The sequence below is a fragment of the Dryobates pubescens genome, chromosome 6 (assembly GCF_014839835.1).
Source record: "Dryobates pubescens isolate bDryPub1 chromosome 6, bDryPub1.pri, whole genome shotgun sequence".
Taxonomy (NCBI): Eukaryota; Metazoa; Chordata; class Aves; order Piciformes; family Picidae; genus Dryobates; species Dryobates pubescens.
The window spans coordinates 16,500,635-16,523,489 of record NC_071617.1 but is presented as its reverse complement, the minus strand read 5'-3'; the positions used below and the strand labels follow the sequence as shown (position 1 = coordinate 16,523,489).

The 22,855-nt window shown below is 40.8% G+C and overlaps 1 protein-coding gene across 1 annotated transcript in view; it reads right to left on the bottom strand.

Moving 5' to 3' along the window:
* AIG1 (androgen induced 1) overlaps nucleotides 1-22,855 on the bottom strand; it is a 129,761-nt gene that overhangs the window by 78,794 nt on the left and 28,112 nt on the right. Inside the window, exons 2-3 of the mRNA XM_054162670.1 lie at nucleotides 9,063-9,218; nucleotides 240-341 (exon numbers count right to left, since the gene is read on the bottom strand). Of these exons, the coding sequence (XP_054018645.1) occupies nucleotides 240-341; nucleotides 9,063-9,218 (258 nt within the window). The remainder of the gene's footprint in view (nucleotides 1-239; nucleotides 342-9,062; nucleotides 9,219-22,855) is intronic.

Sequence of the window (22,855 nt, the reverse complement as noted above, 5' to 3'; positions counted from 1 at the left end):
ATCCCCACAAACAGCCTGGGACATAGGACACGCATCAGTTTAAATATTCACTACTTCAACCTAACATGATTTCAAACAAGACTCAAACAGTCAGGAAAAGATGTTATTCTTGCTTGCAAACAATGTTCCTTAATTACTTCTGAGGGGATTAGTTCTAAGCATATGCAGAGGCATGCACAGGGATATTAGCTCCTTACAATTTTGTGTATGCAAGGAGGTGTTTGCATTACTTTACTCACCATTCCATGATTTAGCCATGCTGGTATGAAATTATCAAGCAGCTTTGGGTAAACCAGTTCCCTGTCATAGATATAGATGCTCCAAAACATCGTCACAACAAACTATGAAGGAAAAAAAGAAAAGACAAGACATTTTAAAACACATGCTTCTGAAGAATTACCTACACATTTTGGATAGCAAAATGGGGAATATAGCAAATGATCTACAGACAGACACAGTCATTACTGGCTTTTGACCAAATCATCCTTTAACCAACAGTGGGAATCTGGATTATTCTTAGCATTCACAAGGGTTTTGACTTTTCTTGGAAAAAAGTCTGATTTTTTGACATACATGCCTGTAGCCAAATTACAACTGAGAACTGTACTTTAGTAGCAGATGTGGCACATAAATAATGTTTCACTGACAGAATCGAAAACAAATGAAAAATCAGGTAAAATATCACTTGGAATTCATAGAACACGTGAATATGAAACATTTTCCCCTGAACAGAAGCTATAAACTCATCTTTGCACCTTCACATGTCAGCCACCAAAATTGCATTGTTGAAAAAGAAAAATTAACTTTTCTTTAACCATTCTGCAAACAATTCATGGGCTAGGATGCACAGAAAAGAGGTTGTTTGTCAATATGAGGTTTGGCTTGGTTCTTGTCAGAGACCATTAATCAGGAGCCTAGAGAAGGACCATTACTTCCTCTAGACTAGGGACAGGACAGATGGCTCAGATAAAGTTTGCACTAGGCTAAATTTTTGCCAAAGTCTGCACAAACTCTTTAAAGATAGCCTGATGTCTGAAAAGCAAGACAATAGAAACCCACAAAAATGTACAGAAATAACAGTTTTAGCTTACATTAGCTGGGGAAAGAACAAAGTAATATTCTAATTAAAACAAAACTGCTTTCATACCTTGAAAGAGTCACAGTGTTCTAGTATTAAAGGGATTATTGTTTACAGACATAAAACCCAATACTTGGGCCAGGAGCTTTTGAATGTCCATTTTTGGGGATCCTTAAACAGTAGTAACAAGTCCAAGTTTAAAGTCTGAGAGGTGTAAGACAGGACTTTCACTCAGATCAGCAAGGAAGTATTCAGTTACATCCAAACTGATATGGCCGATGATTTAACAGCTAATTTGGGGGGGTCAGTAAAAGAAAGTGCAAGAAATACAAGGTGAGCACAGCAAGGTCAGCAAATTGCTCGTATGTGTGATAGTGTAGGCAAGTTTTTTCATATATTTCTGACTCTGGAATTCTAAAATTGAGGTTGCAGTTTATCCATGGCACCTTGTTCTAACCACAGATATGCAAACTTCAGCCAGCCAATACACTGTTCCCTCAGTGTGAATACAGTACATAGTTTCTTGGTTTCCAGCACACTTGTCCCTCTGTTGTGACAGCTATCAGTACCTGCTCAGAATAAGCCTGGACTATTAGACTAGTGCATTGAGGCCAGGGGAAAACAAAGTTATGATGGACAGACCAAAAAATATTGCAAGTGTAAAGTACCATAAGAAGTCTCTCTTCTGGGCCAGTCTTGGCATTGGCACAGCCTAGCTTTTATGCACCTGCTGACACGTAAGTGCCAAGATATGAATAGCTGAACAGCAGGGAAAATGGAAGCAAAGTATCCTCTTCTCTATAGGCTTCCTAGAAGTCATGTATTATCACAGTGGGTCTCTGTGAACCTGGTAAGCCCAACTGGGACATAAAAACATATTCTCAGATTAATGAAGATCAAAGTTAATACAGCTTTTTTCCAGGAAAGTCTCGAAGCACAAAAAAATCGCTTAGGATTTGGTTGAACCCGATTACACAGAATACAACAAAGATGGCATGTTTTGACCTGTGACTTTTGTATGGACTAAAATAAAACAATAGACTTTGCCAAGGAGGTAAAGACAAGAAAAGAGGGGACGTGCCATCTGTCCCTTAACCAAAGTCAGCCAATGGATGGAACAGGATCAATCTAGCTAGTTGCAACCATCTGGAATTACAGACGGCAAACGCTGCTTAGCAAAGCACTATCACAAGGCAGACATAAGGTAAAGGAAGTGCGCAAACCCCAAGGTGTTACAGAAGTAAACTATCTTAGGGGATGACCTGATCTGAGACTAACCCAACACCCTGGGGAAGATCCCTTCCAGTCTGAATAGTTTACCTTACCTTTCCTTACAGTTAGTTCATTTAGACTAGAAACTATAAAAATTTACTATTTGTAAACAGGTTAACTGGTCTGTTTCCCTCCAACACAGAAGTGAGGGAAAAATAACATAGAAAAAACATCTTGGTTGAGATAAAGAGTATGAGATAAAAAGCTTTACTGAGAAAAAAATATGAGATAATACAATGCACGATTACCTTAGCCTACTGCAAAAGAAGTGTAGCAAAATGCATAAAGCAGTAGCAGAAGCCAGCGAACTAAAGCCCAAGCCAGTGAGGTACCAAACGCCTACCAGTCCCACAGCCATCCCCACAGAAAAGCCAACACCCGAAACCCAGAATCCAAAAGCAGCGACCAGGAGGCCTCTCATGTTACAATCTGAACTTCAAGCCCCACAGTACTTTACTCTAGCCAGCACTTTCATTTTGAAGATGGCATGAGGCAGAATGGTTTTGAATAACAACAGCAAATTCCAACTCGACCCATTACACTATTACACTATGACCTAAAATGAACTATACAAATGAGCTATTTGGACAAAGATAACTGTAACAAGGACTTGCTGCTTAGCTACCTTGGCTGCTTCTGAAACGTTTTACTTTGATTAACAACCAACTGTTGGTCTGATATTTTTTAATCACTTCTATGCTTGATCTGCTTCTTTACACTGACTGTGTAAGGTTCAATCAGAATTCAAGGCTCAATGTAAAGCTAAATGTGAGGCTCAATTAGAAATCAGAGCTGTCATGTTCATGCTGTCTTCCTTGTGGCATAATTTATCATTGTTGTGGAGACTCTCATGGTACACACCAGGACGAATAGGCTGCTGATATGCACCAGACATCTTTCAGGAGGACAATACTTTATTTTGTTCCCAAGAAAAAATGGCACAAATGTCATCCTTCCACTTTCTCTTTAGACAAACTTGAGGCCTGAATTTCAAGGAAGAAAACAGGCACCAGCAATTGTTTTTACACTGCTTTGTACAGGAGTCAAATTTCCAAAGATGATGATTACTTGGTTAAACAGAATGTTAAACAGCATATAAAAGGACAGAAGAGTCCCTCACTTGCCATTTACCCTATCTAGGGTTGTTGCAGACAAAACCTTGAATTTTCAAGGAGATCATGGAAACTACTTGAAAACATAGAGTAGCTCACTTGTGGTAGGTATCTAATGTACTGCTGAACATAGAACAGGAAAAAAAGGCTGAAAACTAAACTCTGTTTTCCCATTTAAGAAGATACTCCTTGTGTCTTTGTCTTTCATTTGTCTCTAAAGCTTCAGAGGACATGAGAAGCACATGTGGCACTGTCAAGGGAAAAATTTAAAGGACAAACTGGGAAATGGTGATTCAAAAGAGAAAATAAGTGGCCTTATCAAAACACCACAAATGGAAGCAAAGTGAGCCCAAACAATAAATGTTATGCATACAAAAAATGAACCCAGTGGAACGTTGTTTTCCTGCATTCTGTGTTTTTGGCCAGGCCGAACAGTTCAGTTCACTAACTTCCTGTATGGCCTCAAAACACAAAAAAAACCCCTAACCCTTTGACCTTGACAATATTTCTTCTAAATACAGTTAAAGGTAAGCTTTCTATCTCCCAAGACATCTGTGGTTAACTACAAGTATAAATACATTGTTTGTGAGCTTCTTTGAGGCTACATATACAAGCAAAGTGTTATTAAAAGTAGATCACAGCAAGCACAAATTGGCGTGGTCCTAGGTTTAGAAGGGATCCAGTGCTAGCCTAGTATCACACAAAACCAATTTGAAGAAGATTACGAAGAGCTGCAACTAAAAATCAGGGAAGACTCCTATGGAGTCATAGAATTCAAGAGGCAATTGCATCACTCCTCACTCACGTTCCCTCACCAGCCACCATGTCACCACACATGAGGCCATAATCTAGAATATAGACATTTTTGAATGGTTGAGCCAGGTATGGAAATAGAAGTATTTTGTAGTGTTGCCAAATAACAAGGTAAAAAGGAGGTTGCAGCAAATGCCTACACATCTTTCCTGGGGATAAGATCCCAGAACAGCAACACTGTCAATCTGCAGAAGAAAAGTGGTAAGCTTTCCTTTTGTAAATACAGAGAGAAGAGATAAATCATGTCTGGCTTTCTCTATATTGTATCACAGGTTTTAAAAATTATAGAAGTTTAAAGAACGTTAGAACATTCTAGCTACTTTAGACTCAGACTCAAATGGAGCTATTAAATCCACATGACATAAAAGATTAACAGTAGAGTTTGTGGTTTTCTAGGCAGTAATGTTTATTATAATATGTAACAATATCAGTTTTCTATCTTCTTCCTATTTCTACTAAACACAGTCTCAAACAGCTAAAAATGCCTGTTTTATCTCTTCTTCCTCTTGTTTGGTAACAATTACAAGAAACATATTGATAAAATCATATACAGTTTACACAGATACTAATTAACCACAGAAACTCAGCAGCTTCATATCTGTGTGAAACAAACAGATAAACACAGGAATAGTCTAAACCACTGGTATAGTCTCTGATTTTCTAGTGAGTGTCATACTTCTTTAGTAGTGTAAATTATTCTGTGATATATCAGTGTAAATTACTACACTGATAAAGGGGGTAGGGGGGAGGGTTCAGCCAGTATAGATGAGAATTGGTAATTAACTTCTAAAATGCCTATGCGAGTATATTTGTTCGATGGATGCTTCTTCATCTCAGGCATTTAAATAGCATCTCAGGCTTATATCAAAATAACAGAGAGCTAAGACATGTTGTCCACAGCCTTTTTGTGGAGTAAGACTTTACTGCATAGAAAATTGGTCTGTTGATTTCTGATACCATTCTATTGAGTATTCTTTTAAAAAGAGCAACAACAGAATCACAGAATGGCCAGGTTAAAAGGGACCTCTGGAGATCATTTAGTCCAACCCCGCTGCCAAAGCAGGTACACCCAGACAGGATCCCTCTGGGAAGATTTTGAAATTCTCCAGAGAAGGAGACTCCACAAGCTCTCTGGGCAGCCTGTTGCAGTGCTCCATTCACCCTCAAAGTAAAGACATTTCTCCTTAACTTCAAATGAAACTTCTTGTGTTCTGGTTTGTACCCATTGCCCCGTGTTCTATAACTGGCCACCACCACCAGACCCAGACCTCCACACTTTAGATATTTATATGATCCCCTCTCAAGCTTCTCTTCTCCAGGCTAAAGAGCCCCAGGTCTCTCAGTCTCTACACATATGAAAGATGCTCCAATCACAGAATCATCCTCGCGGCCCTCCACTGGACTCTGTCCAGTAGTTCTCTGTCCCTCTTGAACTGGGAAGCCCAGAACTGGACACAATACTCCAGGTGCAGCCTCATCAGGGCAGAGCAGAGGTAGAGAAGAACCCTTCTTGACTTTGCTGGCCACACTGTCTTGAATGCATCCCAGAATACCTTTCTTGGCCATGAAGGCACACTGCTGGTTCAAGGTGAACTTGCTCACCAGCACTCCCAGGTCCTTCTCCACAGAGTTGCTTTCCAACAGGCCAACCTCTAATCTAAATTGATGCATAGGGTTGTTCCTCCAAAGGTGCAGGATTCTATACTTGCCCTTGCTGAATTTGAGGAGGTAAACAGTGGTCATTATGACCCTCAGAGAGGTTAATTTTAATGTCTTCATGCCCCTGTACAAAATGGTAGGTCAGGAATTCAGTTGTATCTGAGCCCCTGAATATACACAATGCTTAACACAACACTGGAGAGATGTGATATGCTGCAAAGATTTTGCAAGACTTGGTTTGTTGCAAAGCCACCCAAGGAGATTGTTTGCCCTTGGTCTGGTTCTTTCCCCTCCTTTGGAAGGTGAGAGGAGGCTGGTGGTCAGACTTCCCCGGTGGTTTATATGTAATACTTTTTTAGGAAGTACTAAAAATGAAATACTTTATTTTGTTACACTTTTTTTCACACATCATTGTTTGACTTGGGAGTAGAAACCCCTTTTCTCATCTGTTTTTTTCAGAACAAGTCATCTCAAGGGGTTCAGTAAGCAGGAAATGCAAAAAAAAAAATGTGTTGAATTGCTCTTGAAAAACTACAGTTTGTGGGCTTCAAAATGTTCCCCATGTATTTGCATTATTCCCTAAACATAAACATGCCTTGTGTAAAACAGTGAGCAATAAAAATAATTTAGATGTTAAGGTAACTGACAAAGTATTTAAGTACAACCACTGCTGTTACCTTAGAAATCCAACAAGGATTTTATTCACATCTGTCCAACTTCCTTGTGTGAAGGTTCCCTTGTGTCACTACTGGAAACCATTGAGAAGCTCCCCAGAGAGGTAAGTGAGTCTCAAAGAAAGAAAGTCTGCATTTGAGCTTTTGTTCTTTCTTCCCTTTGAGTGAGGAAGCTGTTGAAAGAATACAATAAGCAAGGGATCTTCAACTTTTTTTCCTGCAGACACTCTGGTGTTTAATAACTTCCTTCTAACAAGCACCTCTGGCACACTAAAATTTCACTGGGTATTTTCTTAGACATAAATAGTTGTTTAGAAAACAAAGTCAGCGTTAGATATTTTCTACATTCAGGCCCTGAACTCCTTCTGCCTGTAATTCCACCAAAGAAGACCCCTCAGTAGCTAGCAGTCCTTCCAGCACTGACCAAGGCTTTGGCAAGTGGTAGCTGCAGAGTCTGGGTGCTGCTGGAGAGGATCAGGTTGCAGGAAGGAGCTAAGACCAGTGTTAAGTTATGAAGTGCTGCTGCTTGTCTCCCAGTAGCCAGGAGAAGAACCAATAATGAAAGCAGTACTTCTAGACTTTCACTACAAGAAACAAAGTGAAATAGTATGTGGTAGTCAATTGCTCCCTCTCACCACGGAAAAGTCACCTTTAGAAATGGAGATTCCAATGAGTATGACAATTTCTTAATATTTGCTGAAGGTTTGGGGTTTTTAGTTTGAGACAGATGCTGTTTCTGTGTGAAACCCTTGGGAAAGCAGCTAGCTCTAGGTATGTAACACGTCTTTTGGGAACCAACTCATGTATGTTGCAGCAGCACTTCTAGCACAAGCAATGGCTACCTGGGATTCCTCCCTTACAGATGTGAAGGGAAACACGTCTGAAAGAAATGTGCAGAACTGCCAAAACAAAGTGAAGGAGCACTGCAAGGGTGGAGGAGCACACAGACAACCACATAGAGCTAAAACAGAGGCAGGAGAGACCCCGGAATTCTGAGCAACACGAGAGAAGGAAGGAGGGTGTGCTCTACTGCATTTAAAGGCCTACAGTTTTAGATTGAAAAAGGTACTGAAGACCTTTCCATAAAGACAAATAATGTCATGTTGTTCTCCTTCCTCACTTATACCATCAACACAGTAGGAAAAGGCATCTGTTGCCAATCACAATCACAAGCACTTCTAATTCACAAATTCCCTTGTAATACAAATGCAACCTAAAATTCCACACCCATAAAACATGTATTTGCAAACTTGTTCAGGCAAAGATTTTGTAAAAACCATACTGATTCAGTTTCTTCTATCATAGCTAGAGAACTGCAGTCTGTGACCTCGACATGAATTGTGCAAGCTCTGAAGAGGCAGGCCAGCAAGTCGAGTAAGGGAAGGCTACCAGTTGGGTTTTGATAAAAGAAATACCTGCACAGTGTTTCACATATGCTCTGCACTTTCTAACTTTCCAAAAGCATTCTGCAATTCTTCACATATTGTGAAATCTCACATAAATGGTGAAACCACATTTTTTTATGAAGCATCTCTGAATATATCAAATTATAAATGATAGATTGATATGCTGTGTTAACTGCTGTTAACTGACAGCAAGTGATCAACTTCTGTGAAACAGTACTTTAGAGACATCAGACACTCTTCTAGCAGGCCTACCATGGAAAAAAAATATGCTTCCAGTGATTTTTTTTTTAATTTATATCCTGAATTATAATAAAAGCAATATATCAATGAAAGGTTCATACGTTTTTACGTAACCTTGACTTGGAACTAGATCACACTTCCTTGTAAAAACCCATGAAATTCTGGATTTTCAGCTGTTTTCAGTGTGTGGGATAAGACATGCAAAGCCATGTAAAATGGCATCTTTTGCTATTGAAAGCAATGTGCAATGTCCCAGTGCAGCATCTCCAGAAAGACATATGAAAAACAAAAAAGATTTTTCCATGACTATGTGCTTTTTTACATTACTGACAAACCCTTTTCCCCCTCTATGCTGTTTCTGTCAGGTCTGAATCTCTTCCAGGATTAAGAGGGAGCAACCTGGACTTTGACCTCTCTTCTTGCCCATGACTAAATGGCTTACAGCCTGAACTCTGGGTCAGGTCGCTGTGGTGTGAAACATGACACAGTCAGCACTTTCTCTATTCCTGAAGATGACACACGGTGCAGAATGAGTCCAAACTGACTCTCAAGATGCTGCATTTGAAATCACTTGTATAATCAAGTTCATGTTGTAATTTTTTTTACCAAACAAAATTAATTTCACCAACACCAGTGATCTCTTACACCTGTCAAAAACATGAGTACTAAAATAATCTCTATCATTTTTTCCTTTCTACATAGCCTATGCATTGCACAGAGGTGGGTAAGCCTCTCAGCCAGAAAACAATCAGTTAAATAGCACCACTTACTCAGTTTGTAAAGATGTGCACATTAAAACCATACTTACCACCCCAACAGGAAAAGCTAGAACAGCCATCACCCAGTCACGGAGAGAAATGAGTTTTTTTAGCTGTCTTTCTTGCTCTTGACTATCATTTCCTTTGGTGAGAAGGCTGGACAGGTCAGTCAAGACACAGATACCGAAGAACACAGCCTGGATAACCTGCATGGAAGGAGAACACACTCTTGAACACAAAGAATACCAGACCTTTGGCAGAGAGCAGGTTGCACACAAGCACACATGAAGAATATTGTGACATGGAGAGTGGGAAAACATAAAACCCTTGAATATAGGAAGATTTTTCACATAAAAGCCACCTGTGCTTCTAGACTGAAGCTTCTCATGTATGGGTAGAATTGGTTGAAGTGAAAGGACCATTGAGGTGGGACTTCCCATCCTCACCTCAGACATGCCACCTGCCAAGGACTGAACTGCAGCCACTCCTTCCTGTTTTACTCCATTGAACTTGGCTCCCAAGCCACAGCATTTGTTACCCATAAAATGAAATGAAAGAAAAAACATCAGGCAGGCAGAAAGGAAACAAGATAGGAAATGCAGAGATATGTAACAGTGGATGGATTGAAGTACATTCCCTTTCTCAAACCTCCTTGTATGACTGAAATACTTGCAAATTCTGGCTGTAAAGCTGTGAACGACAGACGTTCAAATGGCCCCCCGATCTGCTTGCAATTCTGCTGCCATTGCCCTCCCCTCTCCAGGCTGCAGCTACATGTAATTTGCTTGATAAATAGATGGAGCAACATTACAAAACATTCCCTGAAGCCATGAAATGTGACAGACTACTAGTGCTAGAGCTGTGTATTATGCTAAAAAAGGTATTACTACTTCAAATGGAAAAGTTACCATCTTTTACACAACTCCTGAAAAAACATTTTATATAAAAGTTGGGGCTCCATGGAGCTACATAACCACAGGAACTCCTGCTGCACTTTTTTGTATTAGTTGTTTGAAATAAGCACTCAGTAGGAAAAAAAAACTTCCCATACTCATCCTTGTTTTCCACCAAACAGATGGCCTATTTGGAGAGAAGGAATAGAAGAACTAATTATGCATTTGCTTGACTTAAGAGGAGATATGATACCAGCTACTATTCACTCAAGAGTGTGAACACCAAAGAAGGAAAAAAGATTTAGGATGGGACTGGGAAAAAAAAATATACCTAACAGTATGAGATCAATCTGGGTGTTAAAAAGTTTAGGCTGAGTACCAGGAAATATTTCCTAACACTGAGCTCTATTAGACCATGAAATAGTTGCTCAGAGGAAGTGGTGGAAGAGTCATGGCTTGAGTCACTCAAACCGATATTGGACAAAACATTCAATAATCTACTGCAGGGAACAGCATTATGCTGGCAGGGCTTGGACAAGTGACTAATGGATTGTTTGCTGCTCTGACTACGATTCCCTGAAATGGTCTCTCTCCAAAAAAACAGAGCCTCAAACAATCACACGCCCACTTTCCAAGGGAATTCAGATTGTACATCCACAAATCAATCACAAACTGAACTTCTCTTCCCATTATCCTATTACTAACATATCATATCAAGGTAAAATACAATATCATAGAACCAGCTAATCATTGTTAAGCTCTCTAAGATCATCAAGTCCATCCATAGACCTAATAACGTTTTCTGAAGTGCCATGTCTAAATATTTTCCGAACACCTCCAGGGATGGTGACTCCCTGGGAAGCCTCTTCCGGTGCCTGATAATTCTTTCAGTAAAGAAACTCTTCCTAATATCCAATCCAAACCTTCTCTAGTGTAACTTGAGGCCATTTTCTCTTGTCTATCACTTGCTACTAGGGAGGAGAGACCAACACCCACTGCACTGCAACCTCCTTTCAGGTAGCTGTAGAGAGCACTCAGCCTCTCCTACTCCACGCAGAACAATCCCAGTTCCCTCAGCCACTCCTCACAAAACATGTTCTCCAGACCGTTCGCCAGCTACATTATCCTTCTCTGGACACACTTCAGCAACTCAATGTCCTTCTTCTAGTGAGAACCCCAAAAACAAGTATTCAAGGTGTGGCCTCTCCAGAATCCCCAGCTCCTTTTCTGCCAGGCAGCTTTCCAAGCACTTGGCAGGATGTTGTGCATAGGGTTGTTGTGACCCACGTGCAGGACCTGACACTTGGCTTTGTTAAATCTCATACAAATGATCTTAGCTCATGTATCCATTATGTTGAGAATCCTCTGCAAAGCCTTCCTGTCTTCAAGAAGATCAACATTTCCACCCTATTTGGTGTTATCTGCAAACTTACTGAGAGAGCACTCTATTTCCTCATCCAGATCACTGATGAAGATATTAAACAAGACTGTCCCCAAAACCGAGCCCTGGAGAACACCACTTGTAACCAGCTGCCAACTGGATTTAATTCCATTCACCACCACTCTTTGGGCCTGGTCAAGCAGACAATTTTTTTTACCTAGAGAAGTGTCCACCCATCCAAGCCATGAGCAGCCAATTTCTCCAGGATGCTGTGGGAGACAGTGAGAAAAGCTAAGTCCAGGTAAACAACATTCACAGCCCTTCCCTCATGCATTATGCAGGTCATCTTGTCATAGAAATAGATCAAGTTCATTAAGCAGGACTTGCCTTTCATGAGCCCATGCTGACTGGGCCTGATCACCTGGTTGCCCTACACATGCTGCATAATAGTACTCAAGATGATCTGATCCATGACCTTCCCTGGCACCAAGATCAGACTGACAAGTCAGCAGATCCTTGAGTCCTCCTTCTGACCCTTCTTGTAGATGGGTGCCACATTTGCCAATCTTCAGTCAACTGGGACCTCCCCAGTTAGCCAGGACTGCAGGTAAATGATGGAAAGTGGCTTGGTGAGCACTTCTGCAAGCTCTCTTTTCAGCACCCTTGGGAGTATGCCATCCAATCCCACAGACCTGTGCATGTCTAGGTGATGCAGCAGGTCACTAACCAACTCATCATGAGGATTTCATTCTGCTCCCCATCCCTATCTTCCAGCTCAGGGGGCTGAGTAGCCAGCAAACAACTAGTCCTGCTACTAAAAACGGAGACAAAGAAAGTATTGAACACCTCAGCCTTTTCCTCATCCTTGACCACTATGCTCCCCCTTGCATCCAATAAAGGACTGCCTTCCAAGAGAGTCTGTCTGTCAGCCTCTGAAAAAAGGCCAAAGTCTGCCCACTGGAAGTCCAAGGTGGCAGTTCTGTTGATCTCCTTTCTACAACAATCACAAACTCTTATCATTTCATGATCAGTGTGCCCAAGATGCCCTCCAACTGCCACATTACTCACACGTCCTTCTCTGTTCACAAAGAGCAGGTCCAGCAGGGCACCTTCCCTAGTTGGCTCCCTCACCAGCTGTGTCAAGTTATCCTCCACACACACACTAGGAACCTCAGGGACTGCTCCCTCTCTGCTGTGTTATATTTCCAGTATCCATCAGGGAAGCTGAAATCCCCCTTGAGAACAAGGGCCATCACAACGAATAACTGAAAACTCCCAAAGGGAAAGAAAGTACACAAAGATTTTGGAGAGTAGTTATGAAGTAAACTATTCTACAAAAAGATTAACAAATAAAAATTCATGTAGAAGTAAGACAATTACACATTGAGCACATTCATAGCAAATGAAAAATCATATACTGTTCAGGGAGGCACAGTTCCCACTTACTCATATAAATATAGTGCATGTACTTACATTCTAGTTCTTCCTTTCCTTTCTACAATGTGTGAGAAAACTCTTCTGACACCTATCAACATGTAGGATTAGACTGAGGACTTCCAGAGCTGCACAAGTTTCAGCAGCATAAACTGAACAGCCAGAGTCAGTAAGGATTCACATCCTTTGTGGGTCTGGCAAAGCGTAGCATGCAGCTACTGGTGCTTTATGGTATGAAATGAATTTTTAAAGTCCATGCTCCTTGGTGTGAATGCTGCTTAGGAGATGTGAAAAATTCACAGCAAGGGAGCAGAAAATCCCTTTAAACAATATTCTCCAAAGTGCCCTAGAGTTACTTCAGATTTAGGACCTTCTTTCAAAAATCTGGAAGTGGTGAATCTATACCAGAAGCATTACTTCAGAGGAAATATCTTCCAATTTTGCCTCTAACTAGAGTTGGAAGAAAAACAGTGATTTACAAAATGGCAAATACAAATCTGAGAGGAAAGAGGATCCCTTCCTTATACCATATAACAGTGACAGAGGCAGAAACTTGTAACCAGAGTATGCAAAACCAAGGAAATCATTAAACCAGGTATAAAAATGAACTTAATGCTGACCCTGTTTTCTCCATTGTAGCCTACAGGGGCCACTGCTACTATAGTTGCTACTACAGTAAGTGCCCCTTAATCTGTGATAACGTAACAACAAGAAACAGAAATGGACACCTACAAGTATTTTAGTAATACAAAACTCTGAGCAAACACTTGTTAAGTTGCTTCAGGAGAAAACAGATATGAATAGAAGATGCAACCAAGCAGCTCAGAATCCTTCTCAAACAGTGATATCTATTCTATATATATATATATATATATATATCTATATATCTATAGATATATATATAGATATATAAAATAATAATATATAAAGTTGTTCTTATGAATGATTGACGTGAACTGCTCATACATGTCTGTCTCCTAAAGGAAAATAAAGACTTGCTTCAGTAGGACAGTTTTTCCACAAGATGCACACTGCAGGGCAGCAGCTAATGACATACCCATATTCCCCCTAATTTTACTTCTGAGAGTCAGACAGAGAATGTATTTCCTCATAAACTTTTTCTCAGGGCACAGAGACTCCCCTCTCTCCTCTGCTGTGGGGTTTCACAGGGCAGAATAAATCTCTGCACAACTGAGGTCAATGGAAATTCTGTCACTAGTCCTTCCAAGGCAGAACGCTCCCATTACATCCACTGAATCTAGGATTTCATTGCCGGTGGACTCACTCTCCTTCAAGCGCACTCCTGTAATCAAAAGCATTCCTTAGAGCTCAGAGCAGAAGAAATGCAAAAGTCTGTAGAAGCACTACTGTTATTCATGGGTAGCTTTTCCTGTGTCTACATTTGAAAATGAAGAATACACCGTCCTCAAATTATTTTTGAGATTAACAGCACTTACTAATTATTTCATGTACCCCTCTATGAAATAAGTGTCTGAGTAGGCTGACAAGCAGACAGCACTGCCAGAATAAAACATGGGAGCCACACTCAGAAAATCAGCAAGAAAAAACAAAAGAGCATGGGAAATTAATTATCTTTTACATGTTCCAAAAAATGCCATGTGTCAGGGGTTACATGAAGTGCATGCTCATATGTGTGTACACACACATGTGTATTAGCCACATTCACCGGGTAAGCTTCCACTGTTTAAAGGCAAGACTGCATTTAGGAAAGAGCCTGCAAATATAACCCATATTATTGGAAGGTTAATTCACACTACTGTATCAGGGTGGCCTGACTGATCTCTGGGGACTGGGAGTGGCAGAGAGGCAGTCAGGGCCCATCCCACCCTTGGCCAGGAGCAGGGCAACCAGAAGCACCAGGGCAGTCCCTACCCCAGGCATCAGGCATCCCCCTGGGAGCAGGTCACCAGCCCATGTGTGAGGGGCAGACAACCTGACTCATGAAAGCAGCACTCATGTTTAAGATAACCCATGACTTTCCACAGGAAGATGAAAGATCAGCTCTACCAGCATGCAAAATTGCTGAAAGTTACAATTTCTCATGTATTTCAGATTTCACAATGTCATACACAGAACAAGGTCTGATTTTCATTTTCAAACCACAGGAATGTCATTTATAGCCTGAGAGTATCTGTTACTATTTGCTGTTACCTTGTGGCACTTTAACTTCCACTCCTCCATCCTCTAGACATTATTATTTGATGTACAAACGCACTAAACTTTAGCAATTAAGACTGTACTTTCAGAATGTCTCAAGTAATTTAAGTCTGATTTTAATCTCTCTTCCTGCTATAAACACAACTGATTGCACTCTGTTTTGGGACCATGCTTGATTGGGTTGTAGTGTATCTGGGCATACACTGGCATGTGTGGACAACCTGAATCCTGTAGCAACAGCACAATTATGTGTAGTTGCAATAAACAGAGTACCAGGTTAGGTAGAGAACAACAAGGTATTTTTAACAGAAAATGCACTGTGTTTACAGAACAAAGCCATGGGCTGTAGCTGTTTATTAAATCTGTTACTGCTTTTGACTACATGAAGCTAGTGATTCTTCTTGTCCATAACCATTCCAGTGTTATTCGCACACACACTGCATTTATTCTCATCACTTCGCTTCTCCTCCCTTCACTCTGTCTTTAACAGCAAGCAGATGCTGGACAACACACAATCCAGTATAAATTCTTGTCTCAGAGAAGATACTGACTTCAGATAAGGAAAAGGCAAATCACAAACAAATGAAAAAGAGACATAAAGAAATAAACCCAAGAAGCAACATAATTTTAAGCATATAATACAATATCTATATGTAAAGGTCTAATCACTTAATCTACAATTAATTAAAGTTGAAGTGCAAACACTGTGAAAAGTACTATGTACTACTCAGATTAATTATTTCTGTGCAAGGAATGGGGAGCAAGACTTGTATTTTACAGGTCAGAGATAAAAGAGCAGTAGCACCTCAGGAGATTCACTGACTCTTAAGTTGGGGCATGCAGTCAGACCTCACATGACAACTTCTAAACTGGCTGAAGTGCTGTCATGGCCATTTTAGTTTGTTTTGCTTGCTGAAGCAGGTTTCAATGGTATCATGGACCTCTTCAACAGAGGAATGGAACACAGCCCCTGCCTGTTAAAAACCAGTAGCCTGAGAAGCCAGATACACAACATAGAGGAGAAAAGTAAATGACAAGGGAACAAAACCAGAACAGTCCAAAGGAATACTTTTTGGATATGCTATTTTACTCTAAGTTTTTTGTTGACTAGAAATCTTGAAATATGTATTTCTCCTATTCCTCCTTTCACTCACATAGATTATAACTTGCAGTCCAACAGTAAAACACAGCACATTTCTATCAGAAGAGCCATTAGGTATTTTGGTAAGTGCATAGATGTAAAGCCATATAAATAGCTAGCACTGCCATCATTCCAAATAATTATTCATGTCTCCCTTTACAACCTTAAGTGGGGGGAAAGCTCCTCTAACCACAATGTCACACATGAAAACTATTCCTTACTAGGAAATGTTCATGACTTAGTCATATGACATGAATCAGCTTACAAAACATGCCTAATCCCTTACTATATGATGCAAGTTCAGGGACTGCTTCAAATATTGTCCTTTACTTTCTACAGAATCTCCTCTGTTTTCTTTTCTTTGAAGCCCACCAGTAGTGTCCAAATGTAATCAAGAATGAGGTTTTACAACAAAGAGATTTTATAGACACAAAATGAATAAAGCCAAGTACGGAATTATGCATAGAAAAGAAACCCATTTGGGCTCATCAGTCTGGATTTTTATAGGTACTATGTTGTTTAAATTCAAGTGCTTAAGCACTACTCCAGAGCTGTGAAAGGGGACAAAGCTGTGTAAGCTCATGATGCCTTGTGTTTCTGAGGAGATGCATTTTATAATTCTGCCTGTTGGACCACAAAATGTGTTTTAATCTGGACAGATGAAAATCCAACATTTTGTGTGCACTATGCAACTTAATTAACAAATTCAAAAGCCTCTAAAATGTAATTTTTATAGCACTGCATTCCAGCATCTATTAGACGTCACAATTTTCAGCACATGAAATAAAAAATACATTAAAATTGATAAATAATATAGCCACAGTGCTTGCACCTCTTCCTTTCTCTCTCCTCCTTCCCTCCATTCAACCCAGGAAAATCCCTTACTGGGTTACACTTACTGAAGAGGTTGTCTTAGATTGTTCTGTCTTAGCATGATTCTTGACTGTCTTGTAAAGGTTTAAAAAAAATCTAGATCACAGTTCTTGAAGAAGTAAAGTAATTGTGTTAATATAGCTTTAAAAGCAGTTTCTTTTTAGTACTTTTATATGGACAAACATATTATTCCTTACTATGACAAGCTAAGCTGAAATATGGTAAACTATCAAAAGTACTTGGAAATGTTTTAATTTTTAAAGGCAAACCTCCCATATTTAGTTATTCTTTTTAAATGAGTAAAATATCCCTAGCAAAAATGCTGCCATAGAGGACAACAACTAAGGAATTAATTTTCAAGTGCTACTATATCTCAGCTGTGTTGCATAGATGATATTTCCAGCCTGATCTCAGCATGACAGGGTGCATGCCATCTGGCTCAGAAGTGCTAACAGTGTGGAATCCACTACCGTGTATCGGATGAAGAGATGGAATGGACAAATGCAGAATATACTAAAGCAATATGAACAATAATTTCACCAGATGCTGAGAATGTGTTACATTTTCTTATACTTGTGTTCTTCGTCTCCCAACACTATGTCAATCCAGTCTTCCTTCTTCCTCTAAACATTATAGGTATTTCCTGGATATTTCCAAGTTACAAATGTCTGGGTATCTTACTTTGATCTTAGCTAATACATTCACAGAAGCACTAAGCTCATTGTTGCAGTATTCAAAAAATAATTATTATATTTACATCTTTTATCTTTTTTATTTTGTTTTGACTAAACTAATTTTCTAATAATCCCCATCTTCTTCCTTACTCTCTTGCACTGCATATAGAAAAACTGCCATTACTACTTACTGTATCCTGCTTTAAGACAGCGTAATTTCATTAAACTTATATAATCCATTCAGCAAACATGTATAATACAGTTTATTCAGAATAGATTATGATTTTATTAGGTTATATCTTTTATGTTTTTCTTTGCTAAAGCTTAATCTTATTAGGATTATAGACTGCACAGTGGGCTACGTCACTATTTCGGCTTAAATGCTAAATTTACACATTTCAGCATGATTGGTGCTCTCTGCAGCAGTAACCTTGCAGTTAACCAGGCAAGAATGGAAGATCCCTAGACAATGTTTGGGACAGCTAACTGAGAAGCCAAGACTTGTTCTGCAGCTGTCTGGGCTAAACCAAATTTAGGATAGGGTTTACGATGGCTGGAAAGTCCCTAGCACTTTTAAAGTTAATTACCCTTCAAAGAAATTGTATTTTATGAAGTACAGAACTTTCTCCCCCAAAATGGCCTTCTTAAAACTTCAGAAACTTCTGCACTGCACCATTCATGTTTAGAAACACAGTTTGAAAACCACTAGAGGGAAGCAATTTTGGCAGATCAAATTTGAAAACAGAACTAAATAGAAGTTTTTAAAAGTTAAAAGAGACTGGGTTTGGTTTTTATTTCTTTCCTTTTTAATTAATAAGGTAACAGCTGCCTTCTAAATCACTGAATTTAGAAAAGGTCATGACTGATGTATCTCAGCAACAAGGCGACAGATCTGGAAATGCAAGTAAGAGAGACACAACAGACTTCTGTGACATAGCAGCCTCGGTGCTGTCCTACCATGCCTATAAGAGATAAAAGGTTATAATCTGTTTCCTGAACACTGTGAAAACAGTGATGAATGACTTCTCACACCAGTTCAGCAAGGCAAGCTATTAAGTGATATTGTCTCAGCTGGGTAATCTTCTCTCTCTCCAGGGAAGGGAAGGAAACATTGGAGAGCTTTATCCTACCTCTTTATCCATCCAGCCTACCTACAACACGCAAACCGACTCAGCTTCAAACCCACATTGTGAAAAATAGCTCAGGTTTCCAATCAGGATCATCTTCAGCTTTTGCTTAAAGCAACACTTCTCTTTCGGCTCACTGCTGCTGCAGATGAAGAAAGTTTATGAGACAGCTAAAGTATACTCAGAAATCAAGTTATTACTCAGATAAGGCTATTCTGCAATAAGACCACAGCAAACAATGTTGCTATTCAAGCTCCATTTAAAAAAAAAAAAAGAAAAAGAGAGAGAGGACATAATTTTCTACACTAATTATAAATTATGTGGTTCAGTGAAAGGTGATCTAACATGCTGTACTGTCCTCATAAGAAGAATAATATTTACTCAACATGTCAGGCAAGGCACTGTGTGTTATAAAGAGTTATATTTCAGGAGGAAAACAAAAAAAAAGTTTTCAGTACATCACTCCAGAAAACATGGGAAAACCCCTGATACAAGCTTACTGTATTTCAATGAAACAATACACAGGAGGTTGAGCATTCACTAGCTGTGACACTTCATCTCCAGATGGTAACATTTCCTTGCTTTCATTGTCTTTCCCATTAAAAAAATCTCAAAGGAAATTAGAGATTTGCTTCCTGATTGTCATTGGTGAAAATGAGAGAGGGAGAACCAAGCTGGACAAGGTTAGGCAGCAAGGCAGCAGGGGACCCAGGGGATGAACTCTGGTGCCTTGATCGCTAGGTAGTCCTTCAGGCATTAGACCAGGATGTTTTCCACACATCTGCACTCACTCTTACCAGGCTGGTCATTTCCACTGCTTACTAGGGAAACACTCCCAGTTTTATCAGAGAAGCCTCAAGGACCGTTTCATTCCCACCAAATGCAGCCATACTCTTGTTGGCAGAAATCCAAATGCTCTTCTTCTCAAGCAGGTCATATTCATCATAGTTTTCAAAGACTTTGTTTGCTTCACTGTGTCTTTCCAAGTTTTCTAATGGCTAAATATTGTTACTCTGACTAGCTGATCTATTTGTGCGAACCAGCTAGAGTGACCAAGGTCTCAAATACAACAGCTTGCCCAATACACCATTCCCACTTCCGCTGCTCTTACACCTTAGTTCGTAAGAGCAAATCCTGGTTTCAAGCAAGAGAAGGACTGAATAAATCTTTTTAATTTTTCCATCCATTCCATTTTTCCATAATTGTTCTGCTCTGTATGAACAAGGTCATGAGTGGTACTGGCAACCAGTACTACTGACAGTGAGCATGGTGCTTCCTCTTGGCAGGAAAAGCACTTTGCAAGTAGTAGTTTGTAGATGAGGCAGCCTAGCACAAAAAAAATAAAACCACAACCATCTATGTTTATCAAGAGACAAAGCCCACTGGGCAGCTGGACAGATAAAATCAAGATAGCCCAAAGTATCAACTGGTTTAACCTCTCAGAGCTCAAACACTGATGCCTCCATGCACCAGGTAGGTGTATGCATGTGCCCTCCAAATTAACACTGTAGCTGTAATTACAATGCAGCTGGGGACAAGGGCTGTGCCCCTGCACATGCTGGTAGTGCTGAGTCACCCTAGGAACTCCCTGGGCAGTCCCGGGAACTCCCCAGCTAGTTTCTGTTGAGATGAGATAATTGACTGACAGCTACAGGAACCTGCCCCGGGCAGTCCCGGCTCCACCAGAGGTCTGAGGGATCGACAGAACTCCCCAGGCAGTCCCAGTCCCTGTTAACAGGATAATTGACTGCATGATGGGGACTGGGGAGCCAGGGAGCTCCAGGCAGTCCAGGGAGAACCAAGCGGTCCCGCTTTGCAGAGAGAAAGTAAACCATAGAAATATAAAATCACAGCAATCAGTGATGTTGGAAAAGACCTTTAAGATCATCAGGTCCAACCATTAACCTAACTACCAAGTTCACCACTAAACCACATCCCTAAGCACCACATCTACATGCCTTTGAAACAGCTCCAGGGATGGGCAGCCTGTTTCAGTGCTTGACAGCCTTTTCAATGAAATAATTTCTCCTAATGTCCAATCTAAAACTCCTCTGCTAGAACTCGAAACAATTTCCTCTTGTCCTATTGCTTGATACTAGGGAGAAGAGACCAACACCCCCCTCACTACAACATCCTTTCAGGTAGTTGTAGAAAGCTCCTCAAAAGACTTGTTCTCCAGACTCTTCGGTAACTTCACTGCCCTTCTTTGTGGACACATTCCAGCACCTCAGTGTCCTTTTTGTAGTGAGGCACCCAAAACTGAATGCAGTATTCCAGGTTCTGCTTCACCAGTGATGAGTGCATGAGCACGATCTCTTCCCTAGTTCTGCCAGCCACACTATTTCTGATACAAGCCAAGATGCTGCTGGCCTTCCAGCCACCTGAGCATACTGTTGGCTCATGTTCAGCTGGCTGTCAACAATAGCCCCAGATCCTTTTACTGAGCAGCTTTTCAGTCACTTGCCCCCAAGCCTGTAGCATTGCATGGGGTTGTTATGACCCAAGTGCAGGACCTGGTACCCTGGCACTTGTTGAACCTCATACCGTTGTCCTCAACCCACAGATCCAGCCTGTCCAGATCCCTCTGTACAGCTTCTCTAACCTCAACTCCCATAACATCAACACTCCCACTCCACTTGGTGTAATCTGCAAATTTACTGAGGATGTACTCAATCCTCTCATCCAGATCATTGATAAACATACTAAACAAAACTAGCCTCAATACTGAGCCGTGGAGCACAGCACTTGTGATCAACTGGTTTTAACTCCATTCACCATCACTCTTTGGGCTCAGCCAAAGTAATTTTCTTATATCCAGCAAAGAGTAGACCCATCCAAGCCATAAGCAGCCAGTTTCTCCAGGATACTGTGGGAGACAATGTCAAAGCCTTTACTGAAATCTAGGAAGTCAACACCCACAGCCTTTCCCTCATCCACTAAGCTCCCTGTCATAGAAGGAGATCAGGTTAGTCAAGCAGGACCTGCCTTTCATAAACACATGCTGATTGGGCCTGATCATCTGGTTGTCTTGGATGTGTCCTGTCATGGCTCCACAACCTTCACTGGCACCGAGGTCAGACTGACATGCCTGTAGTATCACAGATCCTCCTTCTGCCTTTCTTGTAGACGGACGTCACATCTGCTATACTGTAGCTCACTGAGACCTCCCCAGTTAGCTAGTAAATGAATGAGAGTGTTGTGCACTTCCATCACCTTCCTCAGTACCCCTGAAGGATCCCATCCCATTCCACAGATTTCTGTGTATCTAAGTAGTGTAGCATGTCACTAACCATTTCCCCTTGGATTACAGGGATTTTATTATGCTCCCTGTTCCTGCTTCCCAGCTCAGGAGGCTGGACACCAGAACAGTGAACTGACAAACACTATTTATCTATGTTTGTCATTGGATAGGACGTATTTTTTTTGCATATAGTTGAAAAGATTTTAACTGGAAACTCATAATTCATGCGCTGGAGTGTTCATGCAGGCTGGAGGACAGCTGGATTGTAAGAATTCATCACACCACAGTCTGGGAAGTCTGATCCAAACAACCTCAAAATGATGTCACAAGGGCATCTGTGACAAAGATTCCTATCCAGTCCTTTCCTGGACAGAAACTGGCTATACTGCCACAATAGTGACAAGAGTAACAGTAGAACTGGTGACAACAATAATACCAGTGTTACCTCAGGCAAAAAATTTAGCTAACACTTAAACCGGTGCACAGTATCACAGTATCACAGTATAACCAAGGTTGGAACAGACCCCAAGGATCATCAAGTCCAACCTGTCCAAACAGACCTCACAACTAGACCATGGCACCAAGTGCCACATCCAATCTCCCCTTGAACACCTCCAGGGACGGTGACTCCACCACCTCCCTGGGCAGCACATTCCAATGACGAATGACTCGCTCAGTGAAGAACTTTTTCCTCACCTCGAGTCTAAACCTCCCCTGGCACAGCTTGAGACTGTGTCCCCTTGTTCTTGTGCTGGTTGCCTGAGAGAAGAGACCAACCCCTTCCTGGCTACAACCACCTTTCAGGTAGTTGTAGAGGGCAATGAAGTCACCCCTGAGCCTTCTCTTCTCCAGCCTAAACAATCCCAGCTCCCTCAGCCTCTCCTCATAGGACTTGTGCTCA